This window comes from Engystomops pustulosus, chromosome 1, assembly GCF_040894005.1.
Source record: "Engystomops pustulosus chromosome 1, aEngPut4.maternal, whole genome shotgun sequence".
Classification (NCBI taxonomy): domain Eukaryota; kingdom Metazoa; phylum Chordata; class Amphibia; order Anura; family Leptodactylidae; genus Engystomops; species Engystomops pustulosus.
This window is the reverse complement of record NC_092411.1, coordinates 64,407-83,509: the sequence shown is the minus strand read 5'-3', so window position 1 is coordinate 83,509 and position 19,103 is coordinate 64,407. Positions and strand designations below refer to the sequence as shown.

At 43.2% G+C, this 19,103-nt stretch overlaps 1 protein-coding gene across 9 annotated transcripts in view; it reads left to right on the top strand.

Moving 5' to 3' along the window:
- Positions 1-19,103, top strand: part of LOC140114164 (interleukin-11 receptor subunit alpha-like) — a 100,755-nt gene that overhangs the window by 35,294 nt on the left and 46,358 nt on the right. For 6 of the 9 annotated variants that reach the window (XR_011852734.1, XR_011852733.1, XR_011852732.1 and 3 more), the window contains exon 1: positions 357-712. The exons of 2 other annotated variants lie outside the window; for them this stretch is intronic. Coding sequence is in view for 1 of the 7 variants with exons in the window: in XM_072132686.1 (XP_071988787.1) it covers positions 527-712 (186 nt within the window). In the remaining 6 variants the exon portion in view is untranslated. Of the gene's footprint in view, positions 1-356; positions 713-10,826; positions 10,949-19,103 lie in introns of those variants that run through there. One more of the 9 variants, XM_072132688.1, reaches the window with a different exon arrangement.

The window sequence follows — 19,103 nt, the reverse complement described above, 5'->3', positions numbered from 1 at the left end:
AGGACTGGGAGAGACTGCAGGTGCACGCTCAGCCGCAGGACTGGGAGAGGCTGCAGGTGCACGCTCAGCCGCAGGACTGGGAGAGACTGCAGGTGCACGCTCAGCCGCAGGACTGGGAGAGGCTGCAGGTGCACGCTCAGCCGCAGGACTGGGAGAGGCTGCAGGTGCACGCTCAGCCACAGGACTGGGAGAGGCTGCAGGTGCATGCTCAGCCACAGGACAGGGAGAGGCTGCAGGTGCACGCTCAGCCGCAGGACTGGGAGAGGCTGCATGTTGTACTCTGCTGGGTCCGGGCCTCTGTGGCGCTGGCGGGCTCTGGCGCGCTGCGGCTGTCACTACTGGGGGGTGACAATGTCCATGATGGGGACTGGGTCCCACTTTCCTGCCTGTGACAGCGCTGGTAGCAGCTTGAGGCCTCCCTGCTGGTCTCACCTCGGCCTCCACAGATCTTACAGTCCTGTTTCCTCCACTCCCAGACCTGGTTCTCTCAGTCCGGATCAGGACAGGCTTCTGCAGGTTCTCCAGGATGGTCTGGCGCTCCAGAGATGTCCTCCTGTGCCTGGATGATGGAGGTGTAGAGGGCACAGCTGAGGCCTGTAATGGAGGCTGCCTCTGCTCCTGCACACCTTTCCCCAGCGGATTTCCTAACACTCTGCTCTCACTCACAGGTTCCTGCTTCACATTCACACTGGCAGATGGATTCACCATAGAGGTACTTACTGCTGCTGCTGCTTTCTTCACCGCATTCATGTTCTTCTCTTCACAAACTCTGACACCAGAACTGCTGACACTCTGCACAGAACTCCCTGCACTGCTCACTTTAGGATTTACATCCACGGGATTTGGTGGCTGAGAATTATTTCCCAGAGAAGGCCTGAAAGCCTGGGCCTTGCATGGGGAACTTCCCCACCCAGGGTGGCCCCGCCCTGGGCTTGCTCCAGACATGAGGAGACCTCAGGAGCTCACACTGCACACAACCTCTCAGCAAGGGGGCAGTATTATAGTAGTTATATTCCTGTACATAGGGGGCAGTATTATAGTAGTTATATTCCCGTACATAAGGGGCAGTATTATAGTAGTTATATTCCTGTACATAGGGGGCAGTATTATAGTAGTTATATTCTTGTACATAGGGGGCAGTATTATAGTAGTTATATTCCTGTACATAAGGGGCAGTATTATAGTAGTTATATTCCTGTACATAGGGGGCAGTATTATAGTAGTTATATTCTTGTACATAGGGGGCAGTATTATAGTAGTTATATTCCTGTACATAGGGGCAGTATTATAGTAGTTATATTCTTGTACATAGGGGGCAGTATTATAGTAGTTATATTCCTGTACATAGGGGGCAGTATTATAGTAGTTATATTCCTGTACATTGGGGGCAGTATTATAGTAGTTATATTCCTGTACATAGGGGGCAGTATTATAGTAGTTATATTCCTGTACATAGGGAGCAGTATTATAGTAGTTATATTCTTGTACATAGGGGGCTGTATTATAGTAGTTATATTCCTGTACATAGGGGGCAGTATTATAGTAGTTATATTCTTGTACATAGGGGGCAGTATTATAGTAGTTATATTCCTGTACATAGGGGGCAGTATTATAGTAGTTATATTCCTGTACATAGGGAGCAGTATTATAGTAGTTATATTCCTGTACATAGGGGGCAGTATTATAGTAGTTATATTCTTGTACATAGGGGGCAGTATTATAGTAGTTATATTCCTGTACATAGGGGGGCAGTATTATAGTAGTTATATTCCTGTACATAGGGGGCAGTATTATAGTAGTTATATTCCTGTACATAGGGGGCAGTATTATAGTAGTTATATTCTTGTACATAGGGGGCAGTATTATAGTAGTTATATTCTTGTACATAGGGGGCAGTATTATAGTAGTTATATCCCTGTACATAGGGGGCAGTATTATAGTAGTTATATTCCTGTACATGGGGGGCAGTATTATAGTAGTTATATTCCTGTACATAGGGGGCAGTATTATAGTAGTTATACTCGAGAAAAAAAGGTATCATCGGCAACAGGCAAATGAAGTAAAAAGGTGAATCTTTATTTCCAAAACATGGTTAAAAAGTGATCACTTTTTAACCATGTTTTGGAAATAAAGATTCACCTTTTTACTTCATTTGCCTGTTGCCGATGATACCTTTTTTTCTCGAGTATTATACCTTTGGTCTCCGGGACCGGACCGGACTCTTCATCGTTGCACGGCATTCTCTTCTACCAGCTGCGGATCAGGTGAGCTGACACCCAAGCTTTTTGCTTTTCTCCCCCATTATAGTAGTTATATTCCTGTACATAGGGGCAGTATTATAGTAGTTATATTCCTGTACATAGGGGGTAGTATTATAGTAGTTATATTCCTGTACATAGGGGGCAGTATTATAGTAGTTATATTCTTGTACATAGGGGGCAGTATTATAGTAGTTATATTCCTGTACATAGGGGGCGGTATTATAGTAGTTATATTCCTGTACATAGGGGGCAGTATTATAGTAGTTATATTCTTGTACACAGGGGGCAGTATTATAGTAGTTATATTCTTGTACATAGGGGGCAGTATTATAGTAGTTATATTCTTGTACATAGGGGGCAGTATTATAGTAGTTATATTCTTGTACATAGGGGGCAGTATTATAGTAGTTATGTTCCTGTACATAGGGGGCAGTATTATAGTAGTTATATTCCTGTACATAGGGGGCAGTATTATAGTAGTTATATCCCTGTACATAGGGGGCAGTATTATAGTAGTTATATCCCTGTACTTAGGGGGCAGTATTATAGTAGTTATATTCCTGTACATAGGGAGCAGTATTATAGTAGTTATATTCCTGTACATAGGGGGCAGTATTATAGTAGTTATATTCTTGTACACAGGGGGCAGTATTATAGTAGTTATATTCTTGTACATAGGGGGCAGTATTATAGTAGTTATATTCTTGTACATAGGGGGCAGTATTATAGTAGTTATATTCTTGTACATAGGGGGCAGTATTATAGTAGTTATGTTCCTGTACATAGGGGGCAGTATTATAGTAGTTATATTCCTGTACATAGGGGGCAGTATTATAGTAGTTATATCCCTGTACATAGGGGGCAGTATTATAGTAGTTATATCCCTGTACATAGGGGGCAGTATTATAGTAGTTATATTCCTGTACATAGGGGGCAGTATTATAGTAGTTATATCCCTGTACATAGGGGGCAGTATTATAGTAGTTATATTCCTGTACATAGGGGGCAGTATTATAGTAGTTATATTCTTGTACATAGGGGGCAGTATTATAGTAGTTATATTCCTGTACATAGGGGGCAGTATTATAGCAGTTATATTCCTGTACATAGGGGGCAGTATTATAGTAGATATATTCCTGTACATAGGGGGCAGTATTATAGTAGCTATATTCCTGTACATAGGGGGCAGTATTATAGTAGTTATATTCCTGTACATAGGGGGCAGTATTATAGTAGTTATATTCCTGTACATAGGGAGCAGTATTATAGTAGTTATATTCCTGTACATAGGGGGCAGTATTAAAGTAGTTATATTCTTGTACATAGGGGGCAGTATTATAGTAGTTATATTCTTGTACATAGGGGGCAGTATTATAGTAGTTATATTCTTGTACATTGGGGGCAGTATTATAGTAGTTATATTCTTGTACATTGGGGGCAGTATTGTATATAGGGGCAGTATTGTACATAGGGGCAGTATTGTATATAGGGGCAGTATTATAGTAGTTATATTCCTGTACATAGGGGGCAGTATTATAGTAGTTATATTCTTGTACATAGGGGGCAGTATTATAGTAGTTATATTCCTGTACATAGGGGGCAGTATTATAGTAGTTATATTCCTGTACATAGGGGCAGTATTATAGTAGTTATATTCTTGTACATTGGGGGCAGTATTGTACATAGGGGCAGTATTGTATATAGGGGCAGTATTATAGTAGTTATATTCCTGTACATAGGGGGCAGTATTATAGTAGTTATATTCCTGTACATAGGGGGCAGTATTATAGTAGTTATATTCTTGTACATAGGGGGCAGTATTATAGTAGTTATATTCCTGTACATAGGGGGCAGTATTATAGTAGTTATATTCCTGTACATAGGGGGCAGTATTATATTAGTTATATTCCTGTACATAGGGGGCAGTATTATAGTAGTTATATTCTTGTACATAGGGAGCAGTATTATAGTAGTTATATTCTTGTACATAGGGGGCAGTATTATAGTAGTTATATTCCTGTACATAGGGGGCAGTATTATAGTAGTTATATTCCTGTACATAGGGGGCAGTATTATAGTAGTTATATTCTTGTACATAGGGGGCAGTATTATAGTAGTTATATTCCTGTACATAGGGGGCAGTATTATAGTAGTTATATTCCTGTACATAGGGGGCAGTATTATAGTAGTTATATTCTTGTACATAGGGGGCAGTATTATAGTAGTTATATTCCTGTACATAGGGAGCAGTATTATAGTAGTTATATTCCTGTACATAGGGGCAGTATTATAGTAGTTATATTCCTGTACATAGGGGGCAGTATTATAGTAGTTATATTCCTGTACATAGGGGGCAGTATTATAGTAGTTATATTCCTGTACATAGGGGGCAGTATTATAGTAGTTATATTCTTGTACATAGGGGGCAGTATTATAGTAGTTATATTCTTGTACATAGGTGGCAGTATTATAGTAGTTATATTCCTGTACATAGGGGGCAGTATTATAGTAGTTATATTCTTGTACATAGGGGGCAGTATTATAGTAGTTATATTCCTGTACATAGGGGGCAGTATTATAGTAGTTATATTCCTGTACATAGGGGCAGTATTATAGTAGTTATATTCCTGTACATAGGGGCAGTATTATAGTAGTTATATTCCTGTACATAGGGGCAGTATTATAGTAGTTATATTCCTGTACATAGGGGGCAGTATTATAGTAGTTATATTCTTGTACATAGGGGGCAGTATTATAGTAGTTATATTCTTGTACATAGGGGGCAGTATTATAGTAGTTATATTCCTGTACATAGGAGGCAGTATTATAGTAGTTATATTCCTGTACATAGGGGGCAGTATTATAGTAGTTATATTCTTGTACATAGGGGGCAGTATTATAGTAGTTATATTCCTGTACATAGGGGCAGTATTATAGTAGTTATATTCCTGTACATTGGGGGCAGTATTGTATATAGGGGCAGTATTGTACATAGGGGCAGTATTGTATACAGGGGCAGTATTGTATATAGGGGCAGTATTGTACATAGCGGCAGTATTGTATATAGGGGCAGTATTGTACATAGGGGCAGTATTGTATATAGGGGCAGTATTGTATATAGGGGCAGTATTGTACATAGGGGCAGTATTGTATATAGGGGCAGTATTGTATATAGGGGCAGTATTATATACTGCTGCGTTGGGGGCAGCAGGTTATGTGTTTGCTGATGGATATTTGGGGCGGTGACGTGTGAGTAGCAGCTGTCCGGTCTCTGGAGATGTTTGCTTCCTCTGGTTGTTATCGCTCTGCGTTGTGTTGCTCTGGAGCTGGTTGGTTGCGGTACGTGGGGTCTATATGGCGGTTATCATGTACGGTGTATAATCTCCAGGAGATAATGGTCCTATCTGCTGCGATATTATTTCTGTCTTGTGAGTGAAGTTCCTGGTCCAGACCTGAGATCCGGTGTTATGGGGCGGCAGCAGATGGCGGTATTATTTGTGGCACGTGGCTGGGGGGCCCCTTTATACCATGGGGGGGCAGAATTGTTGTGCAGCTTTGGTAGTGACTGGAGTAGATGTCTCTGTAGTCAGTTGGGAGCCTTCATATATCAGGGTGTAGTTGTGGGGGGCGAGGACACACCGTCTCTGCTGCCGTGTGATAAGCGGCCGCCATCAGGAGAAGCCGGGGGTCAGCGTCAGAGCACAGAGCACAGCAGTGTGAGGTCTGATTACACATCTCTCCAGGGACAATACATAACACTGGCTGCAGAGAGCACAGAGCACAGCAGTGTGAGGTCTGATTACACATCTCTCCAGGGACAATACATAACACTGGCTGCAGAGAGCACAGAGCACAGCAGTGTGAGGTCTGATTACACATCTCTCCAGAGACAATACATAACACTGGCTACAGAGAGCACAGAGCACAGCAGTGTAAGGTCTGATTACACATCTCTCCAGGGACAATACATAACACTGGCTGCAGAGAGCACAGAGCACAGCAGTGTGAGATCTCATTACACATCTCTCCAGGGACAATACATAACACTGGCTGCAGAGAGCACAGAGCACAGCAGTGTGAGGTCTGATTACACATCTCTCCAGGGACAATACATAACACTGGCTGCAGAGAGCACAGAGCACAGCAGTGTGAGGTCTGATTACACATCTCTCCAGAGACAATACATAACACTGGCTACAGAGAGCACAGAGCACAGCAGTGTAAGGTCTGATTACACATCTCTCCAGGGACAATACATAACACTGGCTGCAGAGAGCACAGAGCACAGCAGTGTGAGATCTCATTACACATCTCTCCAGGGACAATACATAACACTGGCTGCAGAGAGCACAGAGCACAGCAGTGTGAGGTATGATTACACATCTCTCCGGGGACAATACATAACACTGGCTGCAGAGAGCACAGAGCACAGCAGTGTGAGGTATGATTACACATCTCTCCAGGGACAATACATAACACTGGCTGCAGAGAGCACAGAGCACAGCAGTGTGAGGTCTGATTACACATCTCTCCGGGGACAATACATAACACTGGCTGCAGAGAGCACAGAGCACAGCAGTGTAAGGTCTGATTACACATCTCTCCAGGGACAATACATAACACTGGCTGCAGAGAGCACAGAGCACAGCAGTGTGAGGTCTGATTACACATCTCTCCAGGGACAATACATAACACTGGCTGCAGAGAGCACAGAGCACAGCAGTGTGAGGTCTGATTACACATCTCTCCAGGGACAATACATAACACTGGCTGCAGAGAGCACAGAGCACAGCAGTGTGAGGTATGATTACACATCTCTCCAGGGACAATACATAACACTGGCTGCAGAGAGCACAGAGCTCAGCAGTGTGAGGTATGATTACACATCTCTCCAGGGACAATACATAACACTGGCTGCAGAGAGCACAGAGCACAGCAGTGTGAGGTCTGATTACACATCTCTCCAGGGACAATACATAACACTGGCTGCAGAGAGCACAGAGCACAGCAGTGTGAGGTCTGATTACACATCTCTCCAGGGACAATACATAACACTGGCTGCAGAGAGCACAGAGCACAGCAGTGTGAGGTATGATTACACATCTCTCCAGGGACAATACATAACACTGGCTGCAGAGAGCACAGAGCACAGCAGTGTGAGGGATGATTACACATCTCTCCAGGGACAATACATAACACTGGCTGCAGAGAGCACAGAGCACAGCAGTGTAAGGAATGACTACACATCTCTCCTAGGGCAATGCATAACACTGGCTACAGAGAGCACAGAGCACAGCAGTGTGAGGTCTGATTACACATCTCTCCAGGGACAATACATAACACTGGCTGCAGAGAGCACAGAGAACAGCAGTGTGAGGTCTGATTATACATCTATCCAGGGACAGTACATAACACTGGCTGCAGAGAGCACAGAGCACAGCAGGGTGAGGTCTGATTACACATCTCTCCAGGGACAATACATAACACTGGCTGCAGAGAGCACAGAGCACAGCAGTGTGAGGTCTGATTACACATCTCTCCAGGGACAATACATAACACTGGCTGCAGAGAGCACAGAGCACAGCAGTGTGAGGTCTGATTACAGATCTCTCCAGGGACAATACATAACACTGGCTACAGAGAGCACAGAGCACAGCAGTGTGAGGTCTGATTACACATCTCTCCAGGGACAATACATAATACAGGCTGCAGAGAGCACAGAGCACAGCAGTGTGAGGTCTGATTACACATCTCTCCAGGGACAATAGATAACACTGGCTGCAGAGAGCACAGAGCACCGCAGTGTGAGGTCTGATTACACATCTCTCCAGGGACAATACATAACACTGGCTACAGAGAGCACAGGGCACAGCAGTGTGAGGTCTGATTACACATCTCTCCAGGGACAATACATAACACTGGCTGCTGAGAGCACAGAGCACAGCAGTGTGAGGTCTGATTACACATCTCTCCAGGGATAATACATAACACTGGCTGCAGAGAGCACAGAGCACAGCAGTGTGAGGTCTGATTATACATCTATCCAGGGACAGTACATAACACTGGCTGCAGAGAGCACAGAGCACAGCAGGGTGAGGTCTGATTACACATCTCTCCAGGGACAATACATAGCACTGGCTGCAGAGAGCACAGAGTACAGCAGTGTGAGGTCTGATTACACATCTCTCCAGGGACAATACATAACACTGGCTGCAGAGAGCACAGAGCACAGCAGTGTGAGGTCTGATTACACATCTCTCCAGGGACAATACATAACACTGGCTGCAGAGAGCACAGAGCACAGCAGTGTGAGGTCTGATTACACATCTCTCCAGGGACAATACATAACACTGGCTGCAGAGAGCACAGAGCACAGCAGTGTGAGGTCTGATTACACATCTCTCCAGGGACAATACATAACACTGGCTGCAGAGAGCACAGAGCACAGCAGTGTGAGGTCTGATTACACATCTCTCCAGGGACAATACATAATACAGGCTGCAGAGAGCACAGAGCACAGCAGTGTGAGGTCTGATTACACATCTCTCCAGGGACAATACATAACACTGGCAGCAGAGAGCGCAGAGCACAGCAGTGTGAGGTCTGATTACACATCTCTCCAGGGACAGTACATAACACTGGCTGCAGAGAGCACAGCAGTGTGAGGTCTAATTACACATCTCTCCAGGGACAATAGATAACACTGGCTGCAGAGAGCACAGAGCACCGCAGTGTGAGGTCTGATTACACATCTCTCCAGGGACAATACATAACACTGGCTACAGAGAGCACAGAGCACAGCAGTGTGAGGTCTGATTACACATCTCTCCAGGGACAATACATAACACTGGCTGGAGAGAGCACAGAGCACAGCAGTGTGAGGGATGATTACACATCTCTCCAGTGACAATACATAACCCTGGCTGCAGAGAGCACAGAGCACAGCAGTGTGAGGTCTGATTACACATCTCTCCAGGGACAATACATAACACTGGCTGCAGAGAGCACAGAGCACAGCAGTGTGAGGTGTGATTACACATCTCTCCAGGGACAATACATAACACTGGCTGCAGGGAGCACAGAGCACAGCAGTGTGAGGTCTGATTACACATCTCTCCACGGACAGTACATAACACTGCCTGCAGAGAGCACAGAGCACAGCAGGGTGAGGTCTGATTACACATATCTCCAGGGACAATACATAACACTGGCTGCAGAGAGCACAGAGCACAGCAGTGTGAGGTCTGATTACACATCTCTCCAGGGACCATACATAACACTGGCTGCAGAGAGCACAGAGCACAGCGGTGTGAGGTCTGATTACTGATATCTACAGCCAGTGTTATGTACTGTCACTGGAGAGATGTGTAATCTGTCAGCGCTCGTTCCACCAGGTGCTATTGTAACGCTGTCTCTGCTGTACGTGGCTTGGACATATGATCCGCACACGTGACGGGGAGGTGCAGGAAACATGACACAGTACACTGTACCAAAGCCTCAGCTTCACAGTCCTGTTGCTACTTCATTTTCTATACTCTAGTCACATCCAGAGCTGCAGCTTGACTTCTCTTGTAACTGCAGCTCTTTTCCTACATCACAAACAGCGAAGTGCAGTATAAACACCGCGCCGGGGGTCAGTGGCTTCTAGATATTTACAGTGTGGTAGTATTGTGGTGCGGTGCAGTGTGTCAGTGCTATGGTGCGGTGTCGGCACAGTGTGACGGTGCGGTGTCGGAGCAGTGTCTCGGTGCAGTGTGTCAGTGCTGTGGTGCAGTGCTGGTGCAGTGTGTCATTGCAGTGGTTTCGGCGCAGTGTGTCAGTGCAGTGGGGCAGTATTGGTGCAGTGTGTCAGTGCAGTGGGGCAGTATTGGTGCAGTGTGTCAGTGCAGTGGGGCAGTATTGGTGCAGTGTGTCAGTGCAGTGGGGCAGTATTGGTGCAGTGTGTCTGTGCAGTGGTGCGGTGTCGGCGCAGTGTGTCAGTGCGGTGTCGGCGCAGTGTGTCGGTGCGGTGGTGCGGTGTCGGCACAGTGTGCCAGTGCAGTGGTACGGTGTTGGCGCAGTGTGTCAGTGCGGTGGTGCAGTCTCGGTGCACTGTGTCGGCGCAGTGTGTCAGTGCGGTGGTGCGGTGCCGGCGCAGTGTGTCAGTGCGGTGGTGCAGTCTCGTTGCATTGTGTCGGCGCAGTGTGTCAGTTCAGTGGTGAAGTGTCGGCGCAGTGTGTCAGTGTGGTGGTGCAGTCTCATTGCATTGTGTCGGCGCAGTGTGTCAGCGCGGTGGTGCGGTGTCGGTGCAGTGTGTCAGTGCGGTGGTGCAGTCTCATTGCATTGTGTCGGCGCAGTGTGTCAGCGCGGTGGTGCGGTGTCGGTGCAGTGTGTCAGCGCGGTGGTGCGGTGTCGGCGCAGTGTGTCAGCGCGGTGGTGCGGTGTCGGCGCAGTGTGTCAGCGCGGTGGTGCGGTGTCGGCGCAGTGTGTCAGTGAGGTGGCGCTCCTGGCGGCTCAGGTTTCGGGTGGGGGAGGGGCTGTGCTGCTCGTTCTCTCTTTTTCTCTCTCTGAGTTTTCCGAGTTTTTCCAGAGCAGGAGCCTCCGGAGCAGCGATCACTGCACTGAGCGGGGTCATAGCAGAGGGTCTGTTACATTGGGTCAGTAATCACTATGCTGAGCTGTGTGGCAGGCAGAGGCTGGACGTGAAGGTAAGGGCCCCGGGTCACTGATAGCAGCAGAGGGTCTGTTACATTGTGTCAGTGTCTCAGTAATGATCATTATAGGATGTGACTCTCTGCCCTCTTTGCATTTTTTGACCCCGTGATCTCAGGTCATTGCAGCGACACAGTGACGGGGTCATCGCCGTGCGGGGGAGGATTGTGGATCCTCGGTGTCTGATACATTGTTACGATCTCCTCAGTGTCTGATACATTGTTACGATCTCCTCGGTGTCTGATACATTGTTACGACTCCTCGGTGTCTGATACATTGTTACGATCTCCTCGGTGTCTGATACATTGTTACGACTCCTCGGTGTCTGATACATTGTTACGAACTCCTCGGTGTCTGATACATTGTTACGACTCCTCGGTGTCTGATACATTGTTACGATCTCCTCGGTGTCTGATACATTGTTACGACTCCTCGGTGTCTGATACATTGTTACGAACTCCTTGGTGTCTGATACATTGTTACGACCCAGGATCCTCTGGTTGTTTAGTGTTATATGCTGTGTGATGTGGCGCTATATGGTACATGTCACTAGTATGTGATGTATATGACACTATAGGGCGCTATATGGTACATGTCACTAGTATGTGATGTATATGACACTATAGGGCGCTATATGGTACATGTCACTAGTATGTGATGTATATGACACTATAGGGCGCTATATGGTACATGTCACTAGTATGTGATGTATATGACACTATAGGGCGCTATATGGTACATGTCACTAGTATGTGATGTATATGACACTATAGGGCGCTATATGGTACATGTCACCAGTATGTGATGTATATGACACTATAGGGCGCTATATGGTACATGTCACTAGTATGTGATGTATATGACACTATAGGGCGCTATATGGTACATGTCACTAGTATGTGATGTATATGACACTATAGGGCGCTATATGGTACATGTCACTAGTATGTGATGTATATGACACTATAGGAAGCTATATGGTACATGTCACTAGTATGTGATGTATATGACACTATAGGACGCTATATGGTACATGTCACTAGTATGTGATGTATATGACACTATAGGGCGCTATATGGTACATGTCACTAGTATGTGATGTATATGACACTATAGGGCGCTATATGGTACATGTCACTAGTATGTGATGTATATGACACTATAGGACGCTATATGGTACATGTCACTAGTATGTGATGTATATGACACTATAGGGCGCTATATGGTACATGTCACTAGTATGTGATGTATATGACACTATAGGGCGCTATATGGTACATGTCACTAGTATGTGATGTATATGACACTATAGGGCGCTATATGGTACATGTCACTAGTATGTGATGTATATGACACTATAGGACGCTATATGGTACATGTCACTAGTATGTGATGTATATGACACTATAGGGCGCTATATGGTACATGTCACTAGTATGTGATGTATATGACACTATAGGGCGCTATATGGTACATGTCACTAGTATGTGATGTATATGACACTATAGGACGCTATATGGTACATGTCACTAGTATGTGATGTATATGACACTATAGGACGCTATATGGTACATGTCACTAGTATGTGATGTATATGACACTATAGGACGCTATATGGTACATGTCACTAGTATGTGATGTATATGACACTATAGGACGCTATATGGTACATGTCACTAGTATGTGATGTATATGACACTATAGGGCGCTATATGGTACATGTCACTAGTATGTGATGTATATGACACTATAGGACGCTATATGGTACATGTCACTAGTATGTGATGTATATGACACTATAGGACGCTATATGGTACATGTCACTAGTATGTGATGTATATGACACTATAGGACGCTATATGGTACATGTCACTAGTATGTGATGTATATGACACTATAGGGCGCTATATGGTACATGTCACTAGTATGTGATGTATATGACACTATAGGGCGCTATATGGTACATGTCACCAGTATGTGATTTATATGACACTATAGGGCGCTATATGGTACATGTCACTAGTATGTGATGTATATGACACTATAGGGTGCTATATGGTACATGTCACTAGTATGTGATGTATATGACACTATAGGGCGCTATATGGTACATGTCACTAGTATGTGATGTATATGACACTATAGGGCGCTATATGGTACATGTCACTAGTATGTGATGTATATGACACTATAGGGCGCTATATGGTACATGTCACTAGTATGTGATGTATATGACACTATAGGACGCTATATGGTACATGTCACTAGTATGTGATGTATATGACACTATAGGGCGCTATATGGTACATGTCACTAGTATGTGATGTATATGACACTATAGGTCGCTATATGGTACATGTCACTAGTATGTGATGTATATGACACTATAGGGCGCTATATGGTACATGTCACCAGTATGTGATTTATATGACACTATAGGGCGCTATATGGTACATGTCACTAGTATGTGATGTATATGACACTATAGGGCGCTATATGGTACATGTCACTAGTATGCGATGTATATGACACTATAGGGCGCTATATGGTACATGTCACTAGTATGTGATGTATATGACACTATAGGGCGCTATATGGTACATGTCACTAGTATGCGATGTATATGACACTATAGGGCGCTATATGGTACATGTCACTAGTATGTGATGTATATGACACTATAGGGCGCTATATGGTACATGTCACTAGTATGTGATGTATATGACACTATAGGACGCTATATGGTACATGTCACTAGTATGTGATGTATATGACACTATAGGGCGCTATATGGTACATGTCACTAGTATGTGATGTATATGACACTATAGGGCGCTATATGGTACATGTCACCAGTATGTGATGTATATGACACTATAGGGCGCTATATGGTACATGTCACTAGTATGTGATGTATATGACACTATAGGGCGCTATATGGTACATGTCACTAGTATGTGATGTATATGACACTATAGGACGCTATATGGTACATGTCACTAGTATGTGATGTATATGACACTATAGGGCGCTATATGGTACATGTCACTAGTATGTGATGTATATGACACTATAGGTCGCTATATGGTACATGTCACTAGTATGTGATGTATATGACACTATAGGGCGCTATATGGTACATGTCACCAGTATGTGATTTATATGACACTATAGGGCGCTATATGGTACATGTCACTAGTATGTGATGTATATGACACTATAGGGCGCTATATGGTACATGTCACTAGTATGCGATGTATATGACACTATAGGGCGCTATATGGTACATGTCACTAGTATGTGATGTATATGACACTATAGGACGCTATATGGTACATGTCACTAGTATGTGATGTATATGACACTATAGGGCGCTATATGGTACATGTCACTAGTATGTGATGTATATGACACTATAGGGCGCTATATGGTACATGTCACCAGTATGTGATGTATATGACACTATAGGGCGCTATATGGTACATGTCACCAGTATGTGATGTATATGACACTATAGGGCGCTATATGGTACATGTCACTAGTATGTGATGTATATGACACTATAGGGCGCTATATGGTACATGTCACTAGTATGTGATGTATATGACACTATAGGGCGCTATATGGTACATGTCACTAGTATGTGATGTATATGACACTATAGGACGCTATATGGTACATGTCACTAGTATGTGATGTATATGACACTATAGAGCGCTATATGGTACATGTCACTAGTATGTGATGTATATGACACTATAGGACGCTATATGGTACATGTCACTAGTATGTGATGTATATGACACTATAGGGCGCTATATGGTACATGTCACTAGTATGTGATGTATATGACACTATAGGGCGCTATATGGTACATGTCACTAGTATGTGATGTATATGATACTATAGGGCGCTATATGGTACATGTCACTAGTATGTGATGTATATGACACTATAGGGCGCTATATGGTACATGTCACTAGTATGTGATGTATATGACACTATAGGACGCTATATGGTACATGTCACTAGTATGTGATGTATATGACACTATAGGGCGCTATATGGTACATGTCACTAGTATGTGATGTATATGACACTATAGGGCGCTATATGGTACATGTCACTAGTATGTGATGTATATGACACTATAGGGCGCTATATGGTACATGTCACTAGTATGTGATGTATATGACACTATAGGACGCTATATGGTACATGTCACTAGTATGTGATGTATATGACACTATAGGGCGCTATATGGTACATGTCACTAGTATGTGATGTATATGACACTATAGGGCGCTATATGGTACATGTCACTAGTATGTGATGTATATGACACTATAGGACGCTATATGGTACATGTCACTAGTATGTGATGTATATGACACTATAGGACGCTATATGGTACATGTCACTAGTATGTGATGTATATGACACTATAGGGCGCTATATGGTACATGTCACTAGTATGTGATGTATATGACACTATAGGGCGCTATATGGTACATGTCACTAGTATGTGATGTATATGACACTATAGGGCGCTATATGGTACATGTCACTAGTATGTGATGTATATGACACTATAGGGCGCTATATGGTACATGTCACTAGTATGTGATGTATATGACACTATGGGGCGCTATATGGTACATGTCACTAGTATGTGATGTATATGACACTATGGGGCGCTATATGGTACATGTCACTAGTATGTGATGTATATGACACTATGGGGCGCTATATGGTACATGTCACTAGTATGTGATGTATATGACACTATGGGGCGCTATATGGTACATGTCACTAGTATGTGATGTATATGACACTATAGGGCGCTATATGGTACATGTCACTAGTATGTGATGTATATGACACTATGGGGCGCTATATGGTACATGTCACTAGTATGCGATGTATATGACACTATAGGGCGCTATATGGTACATGTCACTAGTATGTGATGTATATGACACTATAGGGCGCTATATGGTACATGTCACTAGTATGTGATGTATATGACACTATAGGGCGCTATATGGTACATGTCACTAGTATGTGATGTATATGACACTATAGGGCGCTATATGGTACATGTCACTAGTATGTGATGTATATGACACTATAGGGCGCTATATGGTACATGTCACTAGTATGTGATGTATATGACACTATAGGGCGCTATATGGTACATGTCACTAGTATGTGATGTATATGACACTATAGGGCGCTATATGGTACATGTCACTAGTATGTAATGTATATGACACTATAGGACGCTATATGGTACATGTCACTAGTATGTGATGTATATGACACTATAGGGCGCTATATGGTACATGTCACTAGTATGTGATGTATATGACACTATAGGGCGCTATATGGTACATGTCACTAGTATGCGATTTATATGACACTATAGGACGCTATATGGTACATGTCACTAGTATGCGATGTATATGACACTATAGGGCGCTATATGGTACATGTCACTAGTATGTGATGTATATGACACTATAGGGCGCTATATGGTACATGTCACTAGTATGTGATGTATATGACACTATAGGGCGCTATATGGTACATGTCACTAGTATGTGATGTATATGACACTATAGGGCGCTATATGGTACATGTCACTGGTATGTGATGTATATGACACTATAGGACGCTATATGGTACATGTCACTGGTATGTGATGTATATGACACTATAGGGCGCTATATGGTACATGTCACTAGTATGTGATGTATATGACACTATAGGGCGCTATATGGTACATGTCACTAGTATGTGATGTATATGACACTATAGGGCGCTATATGGTACATGTCACTAGTATGTGATGTATATGACACTATAGGGCGCTATATGGTACATGTCACTAGTATGTGATGTATATGACACTATAGGGCGCTATATGGTACATGTCACTAGTATGTGATGTATATGACACTATAGGGCGCTATATGGTACATGTCACTAGTATGTGATGTATATGACACTATAGGGCGCTATATGGTACATGTCACTAGTATGTGATGTATATGACACTATAGGGCGCTATATGGTACATGTCACTAGTATGTGATGTATATGACACTATAGGGCGCTATATGGTACATGTCACTAGTATGTGATGTATATGACACTATAGGGCGCTATATGGTACATGTCACTAGTATGTGATGTATATGACACTATAGGGCGCTATATGGTACATGTCACTAGTATGTGATGTATATGACACTATAGGGCGCTATATGGTACATGTCACTAGTATGTGATGTATATGACACTATAGGGCGCTATATGGTACATGTCACTAGTATGTGATGTATATGACACTATAGGGCGCTATATGGTACATGTCACTAGTATGTGATGTATATGACACTATAGGGCGCTATATGGTACATGTCACTAGTATGTGATGTATATGACACTATAGGGCGCTATATGGTACATGTCACTAGTATGTGATGTATATGACACTATAGGGCGCTATATGGTACATGTCACTAGTATGTGATGTATATGACACTATAGGGCGCTATATGGTACATGTCACTAGTATGTGATGTATATGACACTTTTGGGCGCTATATGGTACATGTCACTAGTATGTGATGTATATGACACTATAGGGCGCTATATGGTACATGTCACTAGTATGTAATGTATATGACACTATAGGACGCTATATGGTACATGTCACTAGTATGTGATGTATATGACACTATAGGGCGCTATATGGTACATGTCACTAGTATGTGATGTATATGACACTATGGGGCGCTATATGGTACATGTCACTAGTATGTGATGTATATGACACTATAGGGCGCTATATGGTACATGTCACTAGTATGTGATGTATATGACACTTTTGGGCGCTATATGGTACATGTCACTAGTATGTGATGTATATGACACTATAGGACGCTATATGGTACATGTCACTAGTATGTAATGTATATGACACTATAGGACGCTATATGGTACATGTCACTAGTATGTGATGTATATGACACTATGGGGCGCTATATGGTACATGTCACTAGTATGTGATGTATATGACACTATGGGGCGCTATATGGTACATGTCACTAGTATGTGATGTATATGACACTATAGGGCGCTATATGGTACATGTCACTAGTATGTGATGTATATGACACTATAGGACGCTATATGGTACATGTCACTAGTATGTGATGTATATGACACTATAGGGCGCTATATGGTACATGTCACTAGTATGTGATGTATATGACACTATAGGGCGCTATATGGTACATGTCACTAGTATGCGATGTATATGACACTATAGGGCGCTATATGGTACATGTCACTAGTATGCGATGTATATGACACTATAGGGCGCTATATGGTACATGTCACTAGTATGCGATGTATATGACACTATAGGGCGCTATATGGTACATGTCACTAGTATGCGATGTATATGACACTATAGGACGCTATATGGTACATGTCACTAGTATGCGATGTATATGACACTATAGGGCGCTATATGGTACATGTCACTAGTATGCGATGTATATGACACTATAGGGGCTATATGGTACATGTCACTAGTATGCGATGTATATGACACTATAGGGCGCTATATGGTAATGTCACTAGTATGCGATGTATATGACACTATAGGGCGCTATATGGTACATGTCACTAGTATGCGATGTATATACACTATAGGGGCGCTATATGGTACATGTCACTAGTATGCGATGTATATGACACTATAGGACGCTATATGGTACATGTCACTAGTATGCTGATGTATATGACACTATAGGGCGCTATATGGTACATGTCACTAGTATGTGATGTATATGACACTATGGGGCGCTATATGGTACATGTCACTAGTATGTGATGTATATGACACTATAGGGCGCTATATGGTACATGTCACTAGTATGTGATGTATATGACACTATAGGGCGCTATATGGTACATGTCACTAGTATGTGATGTATATGACACTATAGGACGCTATATGGTACATGTCACTAGTATGTGATGTATATGACACTATAGGGCGCTATATGGTACATGTCACTAGTATGTGATGTATATGACACTATGAGGGCGCTATATGGTACATGTCACTAGTAT